General features: G+C 45.4%; 1 protein-coding gene across 3 annotated transcripts in view; it reads right to left on the reverse strand.

The window, feature by feature from the left end:
* Positions 1 to 8219: 8219 nt before the first annotated feature.
* Positions 8220 to 24307, reverse strand: part of Bach2 (BACH transcriptional regulator 2) — a 345285-nt gene continuing 329197 nt past the window's right edge. For all 3 annotated transcript variants that reach the window (XM_021160930.3, XM_029476474.2, XM_029476473.2), the window contains 2 exons: positions 18621 to 18827; positions 8220 to 14489 (listed from right to left, as the gene is read on the reverse strand). In XM_021160930.3, the coding sequence (XP_021016589.1) occupies positions 14010 to 14489; positions 18621 to 18827 (687 nt within the window). In that variant the 3' untranslated portion in view covers positions 8220 to 14009. The remainder of the gene's footprint in view (positions 14490 to 18620; positions 18828 to 24307) is intronic.

Consider the following 24307-nt stretch of genomic DNA (forward strand, 5'->3'; position numbering starts at 1 on the left):
AGTTTATTTTGTGAGCATGAAGAAAATGAAATTTTAATTTATAAATGTTATTGAAATTGAGCGATGACTTAAACAGGAGCAAATATGCCCATAATCTGCCTATATCCCTGCCGACACATTCAGTGTCAGTGATAGTAAATGTTGACTGTGGCTCAGAAATTGTTTCCAGGGGTTACCAGGAGGCATTACCTTGTCTTCACCTTCCCTGTGGTCAGGACCCACCCACGAGAGGAGCTTCAAAGGGCCCTTGGGCCCCACAGTGCAGAGAGACACGTAGGTTGTGGAAGGAGTTATTTAGCTCTTTCATTTTGTATCGCATGACCAAACTGCTATGAAACATGGGCCACGTACCCTGTAACAAAGATTTCAAGTTGTAAGAACAATCAATTTGGTTCAGAATCATGAAGCTTTTTTTTTTGTTTTTGTTTTTTTTGTTTTGTTTTGTTTTGTTTTTCGAGACAGGGTTTCTCATGAAGCTCTGTCCCATGTATGTGCTGTGTGCTGGATAGTTTTATGTTAACTTGATACAAGCTAAAGTCATAGGGAATCTCGATTAGGAAAATGCCCCCATTATATTGGGTTGAAGGCAATCCTGAAAACATTTTCCTAATTAGTGTTTGATGTGGGAGGGCCCAGCCCATTGTGGGTGGTACCATCCTGGGCTGGTGGTCCCGAGTTCTATAAGAAGGCAGGCTGAGCAAACCATGAGGAGCAATCCAGTAAGCAACACTCCTCCATGGCCTCTGCTTCAGCTCCTGCTTCTAGATCCCTGCTCTGCTTGAGTTCCTGTCTTAATTTCCTTCATGATGAATAGTAATATGGAAGTGTAAGCCAAATAAACCTTTTCCTTTTCAAGCTGCCTGCTGGTCTTGGTGTTTTATCACAGTGATAGAAATCCTAACTAAGACATCCTGTGAGATAAATACTCACAACATATTAATGTGGCACATGGCTCACACAAGGTTCCACTAACCCTGTACCTGTCTTGCAAGTGCCTGGTCTCTCTTCCCCTCTCCCCTCTCCATTTCCCCCTCTCCTCCTTCTCCCAACCGACTTTCCAAAGAATGCTTAAGTTTCCACTTTACATGTGGGTGTTAGGAATTGAACCTAGGGCCTTTGGAAGAACAGCCAGTGCTCTTAACTGCTGAGCTATCTCTCCAGCCCATGTTTATTTGTTTTAAAGACAGATTCTCACTATATATCCCTGGCTGGCCTAGAACTTTCTAGATAGTTCAGAGTGACCTTGAACTCACTCTTCAGTCTGCCGTATTCTGGGATTAAAGGTAGACACCACCATACTCAGATCTTGTCAGTTTTTGTCAACTTGACATAAATAAATACAGACACACCAGAGAAGAGAGAATCTCAATTGAGGAACTGTCAGATTGGCACATCTTTGGGGGATTTTCTTGATTAATGAATGATATGAGAGGGACAAGCCCACTGTAGGGACAGCCACTTTTGTGCATGTGGACCTGGGGGATATCAGACTGTAACCTGTAGGCTAAACTGAATCCCTCCTCCCCAAGTTGGCTTTGATCAGGGTTTTATCATAGCATTGAAAAGTTAGTACAATACCCATGTCCCTCCCTCCCTCCCTCCCTCCCTCCCTCCCTCCCTCCCTCCCTCCCTCCCTCCCTCCCTTTCTTCCTTTCCTTTTCCCTCTTTCCCTTTCTTCCTTCCTTTGAACATGATTTCAGTGTGTTGCCCAGGATAGTCTTCAACTCTTGGCCTCAAATGGTCTCCCGGCCTCAGCTTCCCAAGCCCTTGGAAATAGCACAGGTCCCTTCTGGTTTGGGGATTCATTTCTTCTCATGGAGGTCATTTCAGCAGAGACTTTCCAGTCAGCCCTTCCCCACACCTCACCTTCATTTGTTTCTGTCCTGTAGTTACAGTAACTGCTAAAATTGGTTTGGGTAGATTATTGTTTATTTTGTGGTTTTTAACAATTTTTTTTTTGTGTGAGTATACAAAATAATAGTTTTCCGGCCAGTGGTGGCACAGGTCTTTTTCTCAGCTCTTGGGAGGCAGAGGCAGGTGGATTTCTGAGTTCGAGGCCAGCCTGGTCTACAGAGTGAGTTCCAGGACAACCAGGGTTACACAGAGAATCCTGTCTCAAAAAACCAAAACCAACCAACCAAACAAACAAACAAAAAACCCAAAATAATAGTTTTCACATGACATTTTCATATAAAAAATTGAACATAAATATGTACTTAGCTCATAGCCATTAACAATTACCCTCTTCTGTCTCCCTACCTATAACCCTTGCTTGTCTCTCTCCCCTCCCACTACACTGGTCTGTGTGTGTGTGTGTGGGGGGGGGGGGCTCTCTGTGTCATGTATCTCTCTCTCTCTCTCCCTCTCTCTCCCTCTCTCTCTCTCTCTCTCTCTATATATATATATATATATATATATATATATATATATATATATATTCAAAGCTAGATTCTAAAAATGAGCAAAAACGTGGTGCTTGTGCTTTGAGTCTGGCTTATTTTGTTCAACACAACGTTCTTGAGTTCTATTCATTTTTCTGTAAATAACATCATTTTCTTCCTTATGACAGAATAAAACCCCACTGTGTACACACACCACATTTTTTGTATCAATTCATGTGTTGGGTGCGGAGGCTGTTCTGTATCTCGGGTATGGTGGAGAGGATTCAGGCATAAGTATGAATTTGCAAGTACCCCTGATGTGCTGACTTGGGTCCTCCAGACACAGGATCCGGGAGCAGCATGGTGGATCTTACAGTGGTTTTCTGAGGCACATACATACTGATTTCCACAGTGGGTGGACTCATTTAAATCCCCACTAATAGTGTTCAAGAGCTCTCCTCTGCTCGTCATGATCAGCGTTTGCTTTTCTTGGCCATGGTGAGATGAGTTTTCATTTCCGTTTTCCTGATGGCTAAGGATGTTGAACATTTAAAAAAAAATCTATTGGTCATTGATTTGTAATTCCTTGCCCATTTTATGATTGGGTGATCTGTTTAAATTGTGTGTGGGATAGGTGGGTGGGTATCTGCATGTGCACATGTGCAGAGGCCAGAGTAGGGCCTTTTCCTGTAGTAGTGGATACCACTTTTAATATTTTCCACCATATCCTTTCCAGGCAGGGCCTTTTACTGAACTCAGAACTTGTGTTTTGCAGGCAGGTCGGCAGCCAGCAAGCCTCAGTGATCCCCCTGTCTCTGCTCCTCTCAGTGCTGAGGTTACAGGTTTGCATGGGGACCACATTGTTATGTTGGTATTGTGGTGATGGGATTTGAGCTCTGGTCCTGACATTGGCACAGAGATTGCTTTTATTTGCTTCAGCCCTTAAAAACAGTGTTTCTTGAAACAGGGTCTCAGTAGGTAAGGGCACATAACCACCAAGGCTCGCTGCTCACTCCTCACTCAGGCCAGTCTCAGACGAGTACTCAGTCTCCCAAGAAGCTGGGGTTACAGCTTACAAGTGTGCCCACTGCACCTTACAAGGATTCTTACTCTTTGTAAGAGAAGTGTCTGTTAGACCCGTCGTCCATTCGGGAAGCCAACTTTCTTTGTTCCTCCCTGTTCTGGTTAGTTTTTGTAAATTTGACATAAACTAGAGTCAGGTGGGAAGAGGGCCCCCCACCCCCGCCCCACTAGGGGATTGTGTGCATCAGGCTGAAGTGTGGGTCGTCTGTGCGTCGTTTTCTTGATTACTGATGGATGCTGGGAAGCCCAGCACACTGTGGGCAGTGTTACCACTGGGCAAGTGGTTCAGAGTTGTGTAAGGAAGGGCTGGTGAGATGGCTCAGTGGGTAAGAGCACCCGACTGCTCTTCCGAAGGTCCAGAGTTCAAATCCCAGCAACCACATGGTGGCTCACAACCATCCACAACGAGATCTGGCGCCCTCTTCTGGAGTGTCTGAAGACAGCTACAGTGTACTTACATATAATAAATAAATAAATCTTAAAAAAAAAAAAAAAAAAAAGAGTTGTGTAAGGAAGATAGCTGAGCAGGCTGGAAGAACCGAGCCAGTGAACAGCGTTACTCCACAAATTTCTGCTTCACTTCTTACTTTGCATCCTACCCTGTTTTCACCCAGTAATGGACTACTACCTAGAAATCTAAGATGAAAAAAAACCTTTTTTTTTTTCCAAGTTGCTTTTTGTCAGTGTTTATCACAGCAATATAAAGAAAACTAGAACACTTCCTCTTGTTTTTAACTTCTTTATAGTGATGGAGATTGAATTCAAGGCTTTGTGCATGGTAAGAAAGTGTACCTGTTACACTCTGTTACATTCTAGTCCCAGAAAACTTTTCTGACCACCAGACATGGGTTTTCCATAGAAAGTAATCTATGGACAGAGGTTGGGCGGCTGCTGGTAGGTTGCAAAGGGTAGCCCATCATTGGCTGCAGTTATTCTGTGCTTCTAGTTCAAACAATAGCAAGATGCTTCTACTCCATCTAGTAGGGGGGAAAATGAGTACAGTATAAAAAAATTTTCAAAAATTACCTTTGTGTGTGTGTGTGTTGAAGTTAGATTCTGGTTTTTCCTCTCGGTCCCATGCGCTTAGAAATAAGACTCAGACTTAAAATACATTTACAAATGGCCACATAGCTAGGCTCTACTCTGACTAGATCATAACTAAAACCCAATTATTTTAACCACCATTTTGCCACGTGGCTGCTTTCCTGTGCTCAGGCACCATGCATCCTGCTCCTCACATCTTCCTGGGCTGCTCTCCGGCTCTATCCCAGAATTCTTTCTTCTCCCAGATATTCTACCTCTATTTCCTGTCTAGGCCACAGGCCACAGGCTTTTTAATTGACAGGTGATGCATCCATACAACACATAAGGTATTCTCTATGTGTGTTTGTGCATGCACATGCCACAGCGTGTGTGGAGGTTGGAGGACAACTTGCAGGAGTTGGTTCTCTCCTTCCCAGTATGTGAGTTCCAGGGGTCAAAATCAGGTGTCATTCTTGGTGCTAGGTGTCTGTGATGGTTTGTATATTCTTGGGCCAGGGACTGGCACCATTTGGAGGTGTGGCCTTGTTGAAATAGGTGTGACCTGGTTGGAGTAGGTGTGTCCCTGTGGCTGTGGGCTTAAAATCCTCACCCTAGTTGCCTGGAAGTCAGTCTTCCACTAGCCGTCTTTGGATGAAGATGTAGAACTCTCAGCTCTGCCTGCCTGGATACTGCCATGCTCCCACCTTGATGATAATGACTGAACCTCTGAACCTGTAAGCAGCCCTAATTAAATGTTGGTTTTTTTTAAGACTTGCCTTGGTCATGGTGTCTGTTCACAGCAGTAAAACCCTAACTAAGACTGTGTCCTTACGACAGAGCCATCTCATTGGCTCAAGATCTTCTAGAACTAGCGAGCTTGTAGGAGAGTCAGTGAAGACTAAAGGAAGATGAAAGGGCCAAGCCCAACCTTTTAATTTTGATTGAGTGTATGAGTGTTTTGCCTGCCTGTATGTTTGTGCACCACATGCATGCGGTGCTTGAGGCCTGAAGAGAGTGTTGGGTTACATGGGGCTGAAGTTACAGATGGCTGTGAGTCACCATATGGATGTGGGAATAGAAACAGATTCCTTAGAAAGAGCAGCCAGGGATTTAAGCCACTGAGCACTACTACCCCAGGCCCAACCTTTTAAAGTTGTCAGTCCTGGTCCTCAAGGCTCGTTCCCTCTCCCTCATGTAACTGTAAAGTCATTCTGGTTCATCTCCATTTTTTTCAATCAGACTAAAGGGTTCAAAAAGGTTAAGTAATGTCCTCCACCGCTAAAGGTCCCCCAAGATGAAATGTTAATTGGTCCAAACCCAGACAAGGCTATGTAAGGGTCAGGATCCCCCAGGAAGCCGTGCTCTGTCCTTTGTGAGAGTTAGAAGCCCTGGAAAAATGATGATTTATTAGACAACCCTGCTCAACCAGCTTGTGAATGCTTTAAGGGTAAGGTTTGTGCACTCCTTTTTTTTTTTTTTTTAAGATTTATTAATTATATGTAAGTACACTGTAGCCGTATCCAGACACACCAGAAGAGGGGGTCTGATCTCATTATGTGCAACCATGTGGTTGCTGGGAATTGAACTCAGGACCTTCGGAAGAGCAGTCAGTGCTCTTAACCTCTGAGCCATCTCTCCAGCCCTGGTTTATGCACTCCTAATGCTGGATGCACGGTGTGTTGCGTAGTGTTGGTTGTACTAACATGCTTATATATCCATACCGTGCTGACTAGTTTCACATCAGTTTGACACAAGTTAGAGTCAAAGTGAAAGAGGAACCTCAGTTGAGAAAATGCCTCTGCCAGACTGGCCTGTGGGCAAGCTTGTGGCATATTTTCTTGATTGATGATTGATGTGGGAGGGGCCTAGCTTACTGTGGGCTGGGTCGCCCCTGGGCTTGGTGGTTCTGAGTGCTATAGGGAAGCAGGCTGGGAAAGCCGTGAGGCGCAAGCCAGGAAACAGCCCTCCTTGACTTCTGCAGGAGCTGCTGCCTCCAGGTTCCTGCCTTGAGTTCCTGCGATGATGGACTGTGGTGTGGAAGTGTGAGCAAAGCGAACCCTCTCCCTCCCAGCGTTCTCTGGTCATGGTGTCTGATCAAAGCAGTAGAAACCCTAGGCACCGGCAATACCTTACCCACAGCTTCCAGTTCCATATCCTTTTTCCATTGTCCTATCAGGTTAGCAGGTTGATTATGAGACCTCCTTTACAGGGATTTCACTGTACTGTGTGAACACAAATTAAAGACAGAGTTTAAGTGCCCAGTGGGAAGCACAGTACATCCAGTGACTCCCTGCACTGGTGTCGGGAGGGTTCCAGCCACTGCTTTGGGACAAGGCTCAGTGCTTTAGAGAGGCACACATCTTTGTGTGGTAAGCATCAAAACTAGCCATGGGAACAAGTAAGGCATTTTCCTGGCTGACGAGGCTGCTCTGTGGTAATTCTGTGTTAGGATCTGCAGAGTATCAGGTGCTACAGTATACTCATATAAATAAATAAATAAATAAATAAATAAATAAGCAAATAAGAAGGTAAATAAATAAATAAATCTTAAAACAACAACAACAACAACAACAACAAAAACCGCAGTAAGAATCGCCACAGGACCTGATGGAGGAGGGCATTTTCATTATGTCTAGAATCAGATGTGAATTACATGTGAGAAGCACATTTGAGGCAGAGAAGGGGCACAGCAAAGCTTGGGAACTTCTTCAGGATGGAGCAATTGGCAAGGTTTATTCTGCCACAGAAGCAAATGGCTAAGGATGGAGAGGGAGATGGCTGCCAGCTCTCCAGGACCAAGTTTCCCCCAGAAAAGACTGAAATATTAAGCAAAGGTAGTCTGCTTCTTAAATTTAAAACGATCTGACCATGACGATTTAGTGCAGCTTACAGCACGTGAGGAAGCCCTCCTGAACTCATTAGGGACCGATGATAGAAATTGTGGCAGATGGGACATTACTTGCGGGACCTAGGATTACATAGGTATCAGGTACCTCCATTACTCACGGTGGAGCATGCCTGCCCTCTGCTGGTAGTTTCCGTCTCTTTCCTTGCAGCATGAGCTCGGGGTTATTCACATTTAGTCTACCCACAATGCAGTATGTCCATTTCCCACTCCATAGAAACTGAAGACACTGGCTACTGAACACATCTTTCTAGCTTAAGGTTTTTTGTTTGTTTGTTTGTTTTGTTTGCCCCTGACCACAACACTCAGCTTCCGTCCCTTGTAACTCATCTCACATGATAGTGGTTTGGTGTTATACTCTCTTTACTTTCGCCTAAGTTGTTGATGGCAGTTACACTAGGTTCCCACCCTGGTCGTAATCCTGTATGTTCATGTGAGCCTGCTTCAGCCTCTAGAGTAACTGGACCTAGGTATGTGCCACCACACCTGACCTTTTATCTATTTTGTCATCTCTTCTTTTGTAGTTGTAGATCCATCTATGGTTATAAAAAAACAATGTTCTTTACCCACGGCAACAAACTGCATAGCTACAGTGGAATATTGAAGCTGGAAATGGCTCTACTATTTGATATCTAATCTCATGTGCAACGGGGATTTTGTTTAAAAATTTAAGATTAAAAGCAGCATGGTTCAATTGTTCAGATTTCTAATCAGATCAGGGCAGGGTCCAAGCTAACTTCTGTAGAGAAACATTTCTCGAGGCTGTCTGTGCCGCAGAGTGTGATGCAGGCATTAGAAGCTTTGACGATGTAGAATGATAGGTCTTTATTTCATGAACAGAAATGGCGTCTAGACAAAATTCAGTAAACACTAGCAATTCAATTGAATGAAATTTTTTTTTTGCACAATAGTGTATTTACAACGAGTAAATGAAGTCTCAATTCATTAATCCATAGCAATGCTTTTTCCCAAAAAGGTAAAAATTCTTAGTTACAGAGAATAAGCATCAACAGCCATCTCAATATCTTTACAAGAAAAAACCACAAGAAAAACCACAAGAAAACCCACAATCACTTAGGAAAAAATAAGGCCAAGCGTAAGAACTTGTACAATGATGCGCTGAATTAAGTTACATTAATCGCATAGAATCTGTGTAAAAAGTATGTAGAAAAACACCTGATGTAACCTGTTACAGTCGTTGACCAGTTATGAGAGGTACGGAGGGTTATACAGGTAGATATGTGTGAAAACTGTCCGTATTGTTCAGCTGGGGAGGAGAAGAGGGGCCGCAGCCCCTTGCATACACTGAGAAGACCCTGTTTTGCATATGGCCTCTGGAGGTCGTAAGGCATAGATTGGAGGTGCACTTGCATCAGACTGGTTCTGGAACAAACTCTCACAGGCCCTCTTGCCTTGAATGGCTCACCGTGTCTAACGAGTACCCGAGGCTCCCAAACGCATCTGCAATCTTCCTGATAATTCGTGACAAGTGCCAGGCTCTTGTGTCAGAGTGTGAATGGGCATCCCAGCGTTGCCACAGCCAAAATACACTGTTAGGACCCGAGTGGAGGCCAACTCTTTGTCCCCAGAGACATGTTTGGTAGGAGTTTAGCACCCATCTTTAGGAAAACCCATATATATATATATATATTTTTTTGTTCAAGTCCCTTCACTCTTTTCTGATATAGGTGTCTGATCATTTCCATGGGAGCGTTTGGCACTGAATGTGAGTCTACCTGAAATGAGTGGTCTTGAATACACTTCCATGAATAGCCATTGTTTTATCTGAGGTCAATAAACTGGAATGAAAATGACAGCCAAGAGTTTATCCATTGCTTGAGAGAGAAACGCATACATCATGCCACAACATTAAACCAAAGCTATAAAAGTTGGGCCTCTGCGACCAAGTGGGATATTCTCCGCAAAATGGCAGCATCATTTCCTATTACAATTAAAATGCACTAATAATTCACTTGTTATAAATATGATCTCCCAGGGTGGAGTGTAGGAAAATACTATACAATTACTTTGCAAGTAATGTTTTTGCACCATCATTTGAATAATTTACCTTTGATCTGCTATGACGAGTCTCTTCAATGTACAAGTACTATTTGCACACACTACTTATGCACAAATATATCCTATGCTACAGCATCAGTCTTTGACACTTGGGTCGTGAGATGGCTCGGGCAGTATTATACATTTTGAACACAAAATATCTCCATGCACAGACTTCCTTTATGAATTACCAACCCCACGAGGCATTGCGGACTGACTTGCCAGAAATGGAATCTGCAACAGAATCCTCAAGTAAATACTAATGATACAACAAAGGGCTTTATTCTTTTAAAATAATCCTTTTCTTTAGTCTGATGTGTGTGTGTGAGAGAGAGAAAGGTGGTGGGGGAGGGAGGGAGGTGGGGAGGGGGGAGGATAGAGGGAGAGGAAGATCTGAGGATAAACCTTGATCCTTGCTCTCTTCTAGAGCTGAGATTCCCCCTCCACTGTAAGCGCTAGTGCAGCAGTTTGAAGTCATCAACAACAGCTCCTAGTTTAAACAGGGCCGCCGTGTGTAGGAATATGCAATCCAATACAGGCTCTAAGGAGCTGTTTTACAGACCGACTCATTTCGGAGGACTATTAGTTCCACGGGATGCAGAGCAGCCTCCCGGGGCAAGACTGGGCGGTTTCTGAAAAGGTTTATACTTTCAAACCGTTGTCTGCTTTGTCTTTTTCTTCTTCAGTGGCAACCATAAAGTATTAAAACAAAAGAAAAGTGTAGGCTTTAGCCAGTCCTCCATTCAGGTCCTGGGGTTGCTCTGGGGCTCCTCTGGGGAGAAGAGGCAGTTAGCACGTTAGTTACTCGCCCTTTTTCAAACTTCCTTGGGAAAGCAATGCAAGAATTACATCCAAAATTATAGTGCATATTAGAAAGCAGCATGCCTTGAGAAAGACAGTAAATAAATTACTCGGAGGACAGAAAAAGAACGCTCTCTACGGCAGCATCAGCCCTGATGCCGGAGTCACTGTGGGGACCTGGAAGAGAAGTTGTAGGAGGGTTTAGTAGCTTTGCTAACTTTAGAAAAAGCTTGTTTTTGAAACTGCTTAGCTCCAGAATCAGTAAGTCATGAAGTTGTACTCTATTCAAGGCACCCCCAGATAATGCAGGGACACAAACACAACTCGGCAAAGCACACACCTGCCCACTGCCTGGGCAACCTGGAGGCTGTTCAGGGACACAGGAGGACAGAGGAGGAGGAGGAGGGTGGGTTTGGATAGGAGTGTCCTGTATCATTGAAAGAAAAGACCTTCAAACACACAACTAAATGTCCCCTTAAAACACAAACACTCTCCTCTCTTCTCTTCCCCTCTATTTTCTACAGAGGGAATGAGGTTGACTGAGGGATCCCAGGAAGGGACAGACTGGGGAACGTCTGAATTCCACTTGAAGAACTTAGATTCTGGTCCCCAGTGAGGCCTCCTTTTGAATCAACTCAGAAACAATTTTGATAAGCAATGGTTTGGAACAGTAAAAGACACGGACATGTCCCGTGAGCAACTACACAAAGCCAGTTGCTGTTCCTGGTAGATACTGAATGAAATTACTTGTTAAAAATACCAAAGAAGTCGGGTGGTAGTGGCGCACACCTTTAATCCCAGCACTTGAGAGGCAGAGGCAGGTGGATTTCTGAGTTCAAGGCCAGCCTGGTCTACAGAGTGAGTTCCAGGACAGCCAGGGCTATACAGAGAAACCCTGTCTTGAAAAACAAAAACAAAACAAAACACCCCAAAAACCAACCAACCAAAAAAAAAAAAACCCAACAACAAAGAAATAGGAGTTTTTAAGAGTCCTTTGAAAATGCTAGTTCCCATGGCACAGATGGGGTGGAAGAGGAAAAGAAAATGAGGAAGATGAGGGCTGAGTTAGGGCAGAGAGAAATGAGGAGACCCGATCCCCTGGCCCCCACCCTGGAAATGGCTGCCATGGGTCTGAGCTACTGGCAACAGAAACGTAGTGGGTAAACTGTGGAATGTGGCAAGACCTCCAGCTGCACACGGCTGGGGAAACGTGAAACAAGCAGAGAGGCTTCTCCGCACTGATGATGGCCTGAGCAGAATACAAGCCTTCCTATTTCTTTAGAAGAGGTCACTTAAAAAGGCAATAAGAGAGTTAAAAAAAAAATACTGTCTGCTGACTCCTGTACCATAACAGGCAACTGTGAGTATCCCATGATTCACATGGAGCTAAATGTTAGCTTTACCTGCTTTTCATGAAGACATGCCTCTGGTGAAGGGAACTGTTAGACTAGACCAGGAAATACCAACGGTGTAACAAAGATGGCAGCTCCAACATAGCTGTATCAAAATCTGCACACACACACACACACACACACACACACACACACACTCAAAACCCAGAGGCAGGTTTTAAAAAAATTGACCTATTTTAAAAGAAGTAAATTTCCCCTTAAGTTCTACTGCATGAATCAACAACTTCTGGCATTCATACATACTTAAACAGTTAGTACTACTACAGGTACAGAAAGAAGTTAGTACTACTAGAACGTGTTACTAGGGTTTCACTTTTGCCTACTAGTCATACATTGCTTTCCCCTTTGCATGCAGCTCTAATATTGTCCCAACAATGGCACAGAGGAAGAAACAAAGTCAACCATCCATCTAGACCCCATGACCCTCTACCCTATCCCAACATCAGACTTTGCTGGATAACCTTGCACAGCTGGAGTGGTCTCCAGGCTGCTGAACAAAAGCAGATAGACAGAGACCATGTGGGAGGAGGGAGCTGACTCATGGGGCATGCCTTCCTGTAAACATGGCTTGCACCAGCATACCCTAGGGCCAAGGGAGCTGTTCTCCAGGTTTGCAAACCAAGTAGTTTTTAGGAAGGGAGCGGATTATTACCTGGGGTGGGGGGAGGTGGGGGTGAGGGGTGGAGGGCTTGGGAAGAGGGCAGAGGGCTCCTAGGGCATCTGTCCTATGCCTCGATGAAGCAGCTTTTAGACAAGAGACTTGGGGGAGGAGGGGTGTAGAACAAAACCTCAAGAGTACACAGGGCATTGGAAGGGTAAAAGGAAGAAAGAAATGCATTAGCCTAAGTCCTTGTGGATCCCAGGCTCCATTTTGCCATGTTCTTTCCTACTCTTGGTGAGCTCAATTAATCTAGGGGGCTGCCACTGAAAGCTGAGGCTGTCATTCAAATCCCCTCAGGTCTTAAGATGTGCTGAAGGCCAGGCCTGGGCAGGAAAGCTGGGTGGTTGGTTAGCTGTGACCTTCAAAGAAGCAGGCCCTACCGCATGACATTTCTGAGCACAAGTCTAAGCAGAGGCCAGAAAGAAATGCTGAAATGAAGAGGATTCCTCCCCTGCTGTCTCTTCACCAGTGCCTGTGGCGTTCTAACACACCACCACAGGCTCCCGCTCTTTTGCTCTGCAGTCCTTCGAGCCATCCACTCTTTCCCCGCGTAGGACTTGAGCATCCAGTGTCAGCTCTGAATCATCTGCACTTCAGCTTTACTTGGGGAAAGGTGGGGAGGAAGTGAGCTACAAAAATATTCAAGCAGATTATTGTCTACACATCCTAGGATGGGTTCATTATTTGGCAAGATTGTTTTTTTTTTCCTACATAATTATCACCTGAGTGCTTTTTAATTAGCTAAAATGTTTTACTTTTTTAACTAAAAGCAAAGAATATACAATATACTTGAGTTATACTGAAGTTACAACTTCATTTAAGAAAATAGGTTTGACTCAAAACTCAGTGCAAGTGGCAAAGTTGACCATTGCTGTACAGTATCCACAGAGACGAGGGGAAAACACAAGGGGAGAAGAGCGGATTCACGGTGCTCACCTGACACCGTTCGGCGGCACCAAAACCAAACCAACGAAAGTAAAAGGTCTGAGATTGAACCTTGAGAAGCATCTCCCAACATTGAATTTTGTCTGTAAATAAGTACAGACGGAAACCGAATTGTGCAGCAAGCAAAACAGCCATGTTAACAGCTTCGAAACCAGTTCTGGCATCAGACACAAAAAGAGGAATGTTGGAACCTGTTTGTAAATGATAAATGAAGTTTCCAGTTTCAGGGATAAGAAAATTGAGGCATGCAGGACTTTTTGCATATGGATATATATTTCATATATATTATATATACTATGTACACAGTATAGCTATAAAACTTTGATGTGTATAGAAGCTGTCTTCAATGAAAAAAATTGAACATTCAGAAGAAATTCCTGAGATAGGGTTTGTGACATGGGCCACTGAGAAAAAAAATCCGTGGTTGGGTCCTAGAGGTGTAGTCTATCCCTGTGAAGTTTGCAATGAACCCACAGACAGACAGTGTCGACACTGTTGTCTTCCTTGCCAGGGCAAGGGGTAGCACCATTATGAAGATAACTAGCACTCCTGTTTAGAGAGAGGAGGGAATACTTCGAAACAGTATTGCTGCTAAGACTGCTGTAGTGTGCACCAAATTCGCTCTTGGTTCTTCAAGACACAGATGAACCGCGCCACTGGCTGGCAGAAGATCACCCAGATGAGAGAGGTGTGAAGACCCGGGAGTGGGGTTGGGGGTAGGGCAGAGCTGATCACACCGGCTAGGCATAATCTTTCCTGGGCTGTTCGTCCGTTGTACACTTCTCAGTCATTTCCTGGCAGAAGTCCACCGTCACGGACTGGCTCCTGGCTTCTAGGGGAGGTCCTCGTTCTGAGAATGTTCCAGGGTCACTGCCTTCCAACCTCCTCCCAGAGGTACAATTCTCAGAGGTGTTGCTGGGCACCCAGGGGAGCCCCGGGGGAGCCGCCCCTGGCTCCAGGCAGCAGGGTACACTTCCTCCTACTGCACACTGGGAGGGTGCAAGGCTCTGCTCAACACCCACAGGAGGAGGGTTAACACTGGCTCCAGGGAGATCCATGGGTATGAGGACAGGGCAGTAGCGGTGCAGGGCCTGGATCTGCTCTGGACTCTGGATGTCTCGACAGACCTCCTGGGAGAGGCAGGAGAAGTTGTCCAGGAGCTCCCCCATGCACGCCTTCAGGTGATTCCTCTCCGACAACAGTTTTTCCTTCTCGCACACCTGTGAGAACAGATCAGACGACTGCGTGAAGCCTGGATGGAAACCTCATTTCTGTAGCTTCTCAAACCTTTGTCTCGAGATCTTACCCCGGAGCCTAACTCCGGAAAGGGTAGGCCAGAATCTAGGACGTTAGAAGACACATTGTCCCGGGAGTGTTGACACACACGCTCTGCCCCAGTACCTGCCTTACCACTTGGGCATTGTCACTCACAGCTTTCCCAGTGTGGTGTCCCTTCCTCTGAGGCCCAGGAAGCAACAACCAGTTGAGGTACCCCCAACAGCAATGCTGTAGAGAATCAAATGACATCCTGTTTTTTCTGAGTTTGGGGTTTGGAGGGAACTGACTGACAACACCTTATTTCAAACTCAATATCTGAAAATCTTCCCCTAATGCATTAGGTTACTTCTTTTCCTTGCCTGTTTCTGAGTCAGGGTTTCTTTGTGCGGCCCTGGCTGTCCTGGAACTCACTCTGTAGACCAGGCTGGCCTCGAACTCAGAGACTCCCCCCTGCTCGATTATTATTTTTGAGGGGTAAAAGTCAACTAACTGATATTTTGAAAAAGACAAAAAAACTGAGTACAGTGAGAAAAATAAAAAATGAAAAGTCGGCGCTACCAGGGGTTGAGGGAAGGGGAGATGGCTGGGCCACTACAGTAGGCTTTAGGCCAGTGAATCTGCCCTGCACACGATGGTACTGACAACACCTTGGAAAGTCCATAGAGTACTCAATAATGAATGTGAAAGCAGGAGTGTTGGGTGAAAATGAAATGTCAGCATATGCCTGTCCATAATAATAAATATACTGCTCCTGTCAGGACTGTCCAGAGTCTGGGACTGCTGGGTCTTGGTGGGGACAGAATGACATGGTTCCTGCCCCTGCCATGGGACAGGGCCAGTGGACGTGGGCCTCCAAGAGTGTGACTGCCATGGGCATAAGGCTTGTTGTATAATAATGTACATATTTTACCTTCCTCCTTTGAGGAAGGTCCTCCCTGTTAACGTTAATGACTCCATGATAATCTGAGACACCAAAAGTCTGGGAGGTGAAGGTGTGGCTAATGTCTCAGCAAAATGTCTCAGGCTGGGACCTTCAGGACAGCCCTTAAGGCTATGGAAAAGAACTCTAAAAACATGAGTTCAAAAAATACATAATTTCTCAGCTGGGCAGTGGTGGTGTACGCCTTTAATCCTAGCACTTGGGAGGCAGAGACAGGTGGATTTCTGAGTTCAAGGCCAGTCTGATCTACAGAGTAAGTTCCAGGACAGCTAGGGCTACACAGAGAAACCCTGTCTCGAAAAAAACCCCCAAAACCAAAAAACATAATGTCTCAACTGTGTAAAAAATAGGGATGCAATATGAATTATATGAGGGGCTTCATGAATCTAAAGGAACAAAGGCAGCTGCATAAATGAGCCAGCTTGTCAGAAAGATACAAAGGCAGGCAGATTCCTGAGTTCAAGGTTAGCCTGGGACACAACAAATCCAAGCCCAGGTGTGGTAGGAATGGTAATTTCAGGTCAGGGTTCCACCTAGCTAGTTTACTGTCTGTTTAACAGAGGCAGGCAGATCTCTGAATTCTTTTGCAATGTACATGTATGCTTGCTGTTCCCTAAAAATTAAGGGGCTGGGGTCTCAGGATGCTGACTCACAGGATAATCAAAAGGAAACCCGGAAGAAATGACTGGATTCATTTGTGAAATAAAAGACTGGGCTTATGACCTGCAAGAGATCCAGAGAGCTATCCAGAGAATTTCTTAGAATAGCAAGGAAGACCTGCTTAGAGAACTGTCTTGAGCAGAATATAATAGAGAGAGCTCTCTGGAGATCCCCAGAGAAAGCAGACCAGAGAGGAAGCAGGCTGGAAAGCTGTCTGGAGCTGAGCACAGGCCGCCAGCTTCTTTTGAGCTGTTTGTTCTCGAAGCTCCCAGACACCCCTTCTCGTAAAACCCCTCTCCAAGCCCAGGCTGGTCATTGGCATGGGACGTTTGGGAACTCTAGATACTTCCATTTAATTTTGCTAGAAATCTAAAATGACTATTAAAAAAAAAGTTCATTCACAAAACAACCAAGCAAGCAATCAAGACTGTTGTTGATCAGCAACTTCAGACAATTAGACCTAACCGTCACACTCTCCAGCTTTTACAGCTCGTCAGACTGAACGCAACACAATCTTTGCAGGACCCTGGGAACTGTGCACTGAATCCGGAGCAGGGCTCACCCCTGGGCACGGGATGGAGGGGCCTGGGACAGACACGTGCAGCCTATGCTTTAAAATACTAGCCCACAGTTCTAAGATGTTTATCCCATTAAGCAAAATCCCACGTAGGCTCTTGTATTTCTTAACTTTGTCACCCTTTGAGAGATGAGTTTAGTCTCAGAAAGGAAAGTAATTAAAGTTTTACTACTAATATTTGTGTGAGGAAGTGTGGGGAGGGTTCATGAGGCTCCCATGATAAAGCAGCCAAATAAACTGGGTGTTTAAAGCAGGGTGGGGTAGCCAGCCCTCTGCAGGTATTGCAGGCAAGCCAAGGCAAGGAATCGGGTAAAACTGAAGAGGAGGAAGAGGGGAGCCAGGTCTCTGACACTGGAGTTGTGCATGGCTTAATGTGCACGCAATCTGGCAGGCAGGGTGGGTATGTGTGTGAGAGAGAGATTTACACGCGGAAAGGACACCTGCTAAAATATTTATAAATTTAGCTAGAAAACATGTTTTAAAAATGAAAAATAAACAGATGTACAAGCGCAGCTTGAGAGAAATACATTATGTGCATCTGCAAATGAGGGTGGTGAGCTTGCAGGAGACAGCGCGGAAGAGGGAATGCTGGGAAGTACGCAGCAGCGGACCAGGCTGCCTGGCTCTGACCACTCAAGCTGTCCCCTCCACTGAGACACAAGCAAACCGGCCCAGCAACCTGGCCCTCGCTCCACTGAACCTGGACGTCTAACAGTGAAGACCAGTGTGTCATAGGAAAGAAACCTCCCATCTCTTTGTTGCAACTCCTTGTCTAGGCACTACCCCCGTGTGGGCCCACTCATCTAAGAAGTGTTCCTGTATTCTCTGTAGAGGAAGGAAGCAGGTGCCACAGGTGACATGGTTCTAGCTCCTCTTAGAGGAGGAATATATTGGTGATGCGTTGGTTAAGAACTTGGACCTCTGGGAGCACATACCTTAACCCCAGCACCTGGGAGGCAGGGGCAAGAGGACTTCATTTAAGGCCGACCTGGTCGGCAGAGGAAGATCCCGATAATAAACCAAAACTGAAGCCAGAGATGCCCCCGACTATGAATCTCTAAGTCACAGATGTGCGTAATGAACGAGTGGAACTCTTGTTCAGCACTGAGATGCACTGTGTCGCCTTTATTTTTCTAACCCGATACAAGCTAGAATAATTGTTTCCATCAGACTGGCCGGTAGACAAAGTCTGTGTGGGTGTTTTATTGATTAATAATTAATGTAGGAGGGCCCAGTCTACTGTGTGTGGTACCAACTCTGGGTTGGTGGTTCCCGTGGTGTATAAGAAGGAAGGCCAAGCAAGCCATAGGGAACAAGCCTAGAGTAAGGAGAGTTCTTGCATGGCCTTGGCATCAGATGCGCCTCTGGCTCCTGCCTTGACTTTTCTTCATGATGCACTGTGCTTGGGATGTCTAAGCCAAATAAACGTTTCCTACCTCACGCTACTGTTGGTCATTTTATTAGAAAGCCAAACAAACCACACAGCATATTATTTAAGGCTTGGTGTTTTAGATATTTGCCTGGCGCTCAGCTTAGATTTTTTTTTTTTACTGTTTGTTCAGAATCATGCAATTATATGGACCAGAATGCTGGTTATTAAAAACAGGCATATGGGTAGAGAGTTAGTTTTGAAGAATTCTTGATTTGTATATGCGTATACTACACACCCTCTATTATGATATACAAATGGGAAGATAAAAAGGAGCCAATTCCACATGACACCTGGGAGATGTGTGTAGATCCACATACATTTCAGATGCATTTATGACGCCTGTTGAGAACAGTCCCAAGTTTTCCTGAAGGGTGCCTGTCCCTCTGTTTCTCCAGCTGTAACTGATATAACTTTACATCAGTCTTGGTCGCTTGAGGTTGCTGAGTACCTGCCCACCAACTCACCAGTTTCCGTATTTCACATTCCAAGTTCTGAATACAGTCCAGCTTCCTCTTTCGACAGCGCTGGGCTGCAATGCGGTTCTTACTCCGCCTCCGGATGTCGTGGATGAACTCCAACTGTTCTGAGGTTAGCTTGTGCATCTTGATCATCATCTGGAAGTCGTTCCTGGGAAGGTCTGTGATCTGATCGACAGGAAAAGGAAGTTTAACCTGAAACCAAGAACAGCAGAGTGGGATTATAGCAGCTGGAGCGAGATTCTGGCAAGTGAAACATCACCGAAACCGCAAAATAAAATTTCAATAAATAAATCTTAATAATACAATAATTTAAATAAGTTAATTTATTTAATATTGTGTGTGTGTTTATGTGTGCATGTTGACATGTGCACGCACATAAGTGCAGACCACAAGAAGGTGTACGAGGCCCTGGAGCTGGAGTTAGGGGAGTTGTGAGAGGCCTACTGAGGGCACTGGGAACTGAACTTGGGTCCTCTGCAGGAGCAGCATACACTGTCAACTGTGGAGCCACCTGTCCAGTCAAATATCATTTTCTTGTTTGTATTTCTATCTTATTTTTAATTTTATGTGTATGGGTGTTTTGCATGTATGCATCTCTGTGCACCTTGTTTGTGTGGTGCCCATGGAGGCCGGAAGGTGCTGGATCCCTTGTGACTGGAATTATAGAACTAGTTGAGTCACCATGCAGGAGCTGGGAGTTGAACCTGGGACCTCTGGAAGAGCAGCCAGTGCTCTTAACTGCTGAGCCAGCTCTCCAGTCTCCAAAGCTCTTTTTAAGATAAGCAAGTCATGGGAAGTACTGAAAGCAAGCAATGATTAATACTTCTCTTATTTCCAATACAAGTAAGATGAAATATTCGTATAACCAAACAGTACAAACACACACAAGTAAGCCAGCCTGGTGGTGTAGAGCTCTAATCCCAACACTCAGGAGGAGGATTGCCATGCATCTGAGCATAGCATGGGCTACAGAGTAAGTGGGGAGCCAGTCTGGCCTACATAGTGAGACCTTGTCTCAACACACACACACACACACACAGAGTACAAAATGCACAAAGCAGCACACACAGATTATAATGTTATCATTTCCTGAGGTTCCTTTGAAGCAAATGGCATTGAAAATATTGTAAGCCGGGCGTGGTGGCGCACGCCTTTAATCCCAGCACTCGGGAGGCAGAGGCAGGCGGATTTCTGAATTCGAGGCCAGCCTGGTCTACAAAGTGAGTGCCAGGACAGCCAGGGCTACACAGAGAAACCCTGTCTCAAAAAAACAAAAAAAAACAAAACAAACAAAAAAAAAGAAAATATTGTAAACTGCGTTAGTTCTTCCAATGTCGCAGAACTTTTATAAGAAAGACCATGGTTTATCAAAGCCCCTTCTACAAGACACACAACCGGAATTCAACAAAATGGCCAAAGTGATCTTCTAAAGACTGATGTCCAGCGGGGAAGACTGAGCCCCGCACACCTTGAAGATGCACCAGTCAGTGAGAGTCTTTTTTACTCACATAGAACCCAAGGTGACATCCTGGGTAGGAGGAGTCAGAGCTGGGCTTTAGTTCTCACACAGGAGAAGGTGACATCACCCCTCTTTCCCTCAGTGTCCTCGTGCAAAACAAGGTACGCGTCTCAGGTTAGTGTTATGCTAGGCACTTTGTCAGGATATGGTTTTTAAAATTACGTTTTCTTTTACAGGGTAATTCTGTTATTTCTCTGACACGATGCATAGTCCTTCCTTCTGATGAACACCTTGCTGGACGATGTCCTGTGTTCGTGAAGTTAAGCCTTGAAGGGCACTGAGATTTGTACTTTGTCCTGCTTCACTGGCTGCTCAGTAGGGCAGGCCTGGCATCCCCAGCTCACAGCACTGTCCTGCCAGTTCTGTGAATGGAAGCGCCCTCATTGCTTATAAGGTTTTATTTAATTATTCTGAACTCAGTTCGCTCCTCTAGCTAGACAGGCCCTGGGAATCACACTCAGTTTCCATGCTTAGTGGCCGACACCTTTTACCCGAGGAACCACCTTGCCAGCCCAGAAGTGAATTCTTGAAGCCAGTGAGACCCGCAGAGGACTATAACCCCAGCCAACACCCGATCTGAGCCAGGGTGCTCACGAGGGCCAGCTCAGTTCCTGACATACAGAACGTGTGAGAGCTGTTGAGTGACCACTGCTACTGTAAGCCATTAAGGTTTAGGCACAATTCCTACTTTTAAGTCCTTCACAAGTCAAGGTAAATATTTTTAAAAGAGAGGATGGCAGGGGTGGGAGAGACGGCTCGATAGTTAAGAACACCTGCTATTCTTCCAGAGGACCCAGGTTTGATTTCCAGCGCGCGCGCGTGCGCGCGCACACACACACACACACACACACACACACACAGGAACATACATGGCAGCTCACAGTCATCTGTGGCTACAGTTTCAGAGAATCCAATACCCTCTTCTGGCCTCTGTTGGCCCCAGACACATATGTGGTACAGACAGACATACACACAAACAACCATAAAATAGAAATAAATAAATAAACCTCCACAACAATGAAGACAGGATATCACAACTCTGGAGGTGCCTTCTCTGTTGTTTAATTTTGGTATGTATTGTTTTGTAAGAACGCCAACTATGGAGACCTGACGCAGGGAGTGGCACTCATCTATAAACACAAGAAGTGAAGGTATGGAAATTAGGAATTCAAGGTCATCCTTAGCTACAAACTGACAAACTGAGTTTAAGGCCAGCATGGGCTACTGAAGACCCTAATTGTTTTGTGTGAAAACATTGACTTTGTGCCTGATGCAGAAGCTGAGAGCAAGCCCAGGCTATCTCTCTCTCTAGGGCCTTGTCAGTCTCCATGGGGTTTAGAGTTCAGGTCGGTGACATTTTTAAAAAATGATTTATTATATTTTATGTATGTGAGTACACTGTCACTGTCTTTAGACACATCAGAAGAGGACTTCAGATACCATTACAGATGGTTGAGAACCACTATGTGGGTGCTGGGAATTGAACTCAGGACCTCCGGAAGAGCAGTTGGCGCTCTTAACCACTGAGCCATCTCTCCAGCCCCAGGTCTGTGACTTTTAACAGCTTCTCTCTGCCCTTCCTTGCTAAGGCGGTGCTGATGGTTTGGGAACTTCTGCAGTTAGATCTGTTTCTGCAGCTCCTGCACAGCTATGACCTCAGCAATCTTAGCACTCGGGAGGAGGTGGAGGCAGGAAGCTTAAGGCCACCCTCAGAGGCCTGTGGAGCTCCAGGCCAGCCCAGGCTATTAGACCCAGCTCAGGTTGCTTAGGTTTTTTTCTCATATTCAATTTCTTGGCTTGGCCAGCAGATGGCAATGTAAGTCTAAATGTCATGTGCTAGGCTAACCTTTACTACTAACACCAGTCAGATAGGCTAAATTTACAAGTGTATGTCAGTCAGGTGTGGTGTGTTACACCTTTAATCCCAGCACTTGAGAGGCAGAGGCAGGTGGATCTCTGAGTTTGAGCCTAGCCAAGGCTAAATACCGAGAGCTTGTTTCAAGAAAACTCAACCAACACCCGCCCCTGCAAGAAACCAAAAAATTGAAAGCGGCCACATTAAATAAAAAGTAAAAACAAGACAAAACAAAACAAAACAATCCAGGTGAGTTTAATTTTAAGAATATGTCATTTATCCCAGTGTATTATTTCTAATGTAATCTATACAAGTTATTTACAAAAAAATTCAATGATGAAAAATTAAAATCCAAAGCACATTTTTTTTTTTGTTTCAGTATTGTTCCACAGTTCAGATGGGCCCCCACAAAAGGCTTGCTAGACATGTGTAGGACGTGCCCAGGAATCTTACAGAGCTCTCAGGAAAGAGTCACCGGAGAAAGCATGTGGGCCTGGGTTTATTGGTGAAGAAAGCAACTCCCTGTTAGGATTCAGAGGGTGGAGTGGTGAGTCTGTGTTCTTTAAGAGGTCAAGGGTATGGCTAGTCTGCCCTGAATCTGGGAGTTATTTGTTGGTTGCATCAGATAGTCATGAGGCTCAGTCCTGGTATTTGTGCCCAGTTGATCACCATGCACAAAGGTAAGCACACTGAAGAATCATTTGCTTTTCCTAGGGCCGGGTGAAAATTCTCTGTCGGGTTACTTCCTAGCTGTGCACGTACTCCATGTGGCACTTACTGCGACTCCCATGTAGTGAGTGCAGGCAGGACAAATGGCTCCTTTGCAGGCTGTTGGAAAGGCCTTTGCCCGTGGGGCTGTTTCTCCTAGGCTTCCAATGATACAGTGCACTGTTTATCTCCATTTTCCAAGCTTTGGATAACAGACACTCAGATACTAGATGGTGCCCCAGCAGCACAGAAGTCATCAGTTGGAGACATAGCATCTGGGCATCACAAAAGCTGTGTACTCTTGGGGCTCAGGGGATATCTATTTCCACTGACAGCAGAGCCATCTTACTTCAGCTCCAGGCTGTATTTGCTTACTTGCAGAAAGAAAACATGCCACAGAGCAGATCACAAGGAAAGTCTAAAGGGCTTCCGCACCGAGCGCTACTGTACTTAAAGCCATCTAGACAGCAAACACAGACCAGGTAGACAGGATGGAAGGTTGGCAGGGGAAAGGGAAAATCAACAGTGACAGTGTCAAAGTCCTTGGAGCGAAAGCAAACCCCACATGGAATTTCATCAGGGCTGTTGCAATCGGGCTTCGTTTTTAAAGGCGGTCAGTGGAGAAGAAAACAGTCAGCCATACACCCTCTTCTCTCTCAGGGGGAAGGGAGCCCTCACTCTTGTGCTGGGTTCTGTTTGTAGATCTGTTTGTAGCCACACAGCAAGGAAGAGCTTACTCTGACCAGCAGGAACACCTGAAGGAACATCCCTGAAGGAACACCTGCCTTGTTCCTCCAGGGATGCAGAGGCTCAACCTCAGCCCTCGGCTGTTTCCAAGGCAATGGGAGGGCATTCCTGGAGATGAGGGGCAGCCCTGGGCCTTTCCAGAGGAATATTTTCAAAAGCTTTTGTGTGCATCCATGTACTCTACACAGGGCTGAAAACTAGGTACTGTGACAAAGTTTTGGAAAACCAACCAGCTGCGAGAAAGCTCACGCCTCTGCTCTTTCCTCCAGGAGATTAATACAACTCACACAAGCTTGTACAGCTTGCTGTTTTAGTCAGTGCTCCTGCCTAACATATCCTTTCAGATCGAACTTCTCATCAGAGGTGTTTACTCTCCGGGTCCCCAGAGACAGCACAGAGTAGACAATATGGCACAATGAAACATTCTGCTAACTCTCGCCCCCACCTGTCGGAATGGCCTGCTGTTATAGCCAGTGGACTCTCTGGGCAGGGAGGCTGCACGGTCGACGGGCCTGGGAAATTTGTAGGTGATGTATCTCTTTAGTGGTGAACTGCTTTGGTTTTTGGTTAAGGCTCTGAGACAGAGGAATAGTCACTGAGTCAGCAGGCCAAATGTGAAAGAGGGCACTATAGGCCACTGCTGCGGTTTGCACAATATGTTCCTGTTGGTCATACCAGTCTTGCCAAAGTGCTGACTCTCTCCCTGCCTCTGGAACCCACAGGAAGTGCAGGATTAGAGGTCATTTTTCAGTATAGGACCTACACTGCTCGCCAGCAATGCCCGGAGGAAGGTTAGGCTTTGTGGGAGTCCCAGGTTTTAGCAGTCTGTGAAATCAATTCCTG

Source organism: Mus caroli, unplaced genomic scaffold, assembly GCF_978045245.1.
Source record: "Mus caroli unplaced genomic scaffold, Mus_caroli_1 scaffold_6, whole genome shotgun sequence".
Taxonomy (NCBI): Eukaryota; Metazoa; Chordata; class Mammalia; order Rodentia; family Muridae; genus Mus; species Mus caroli.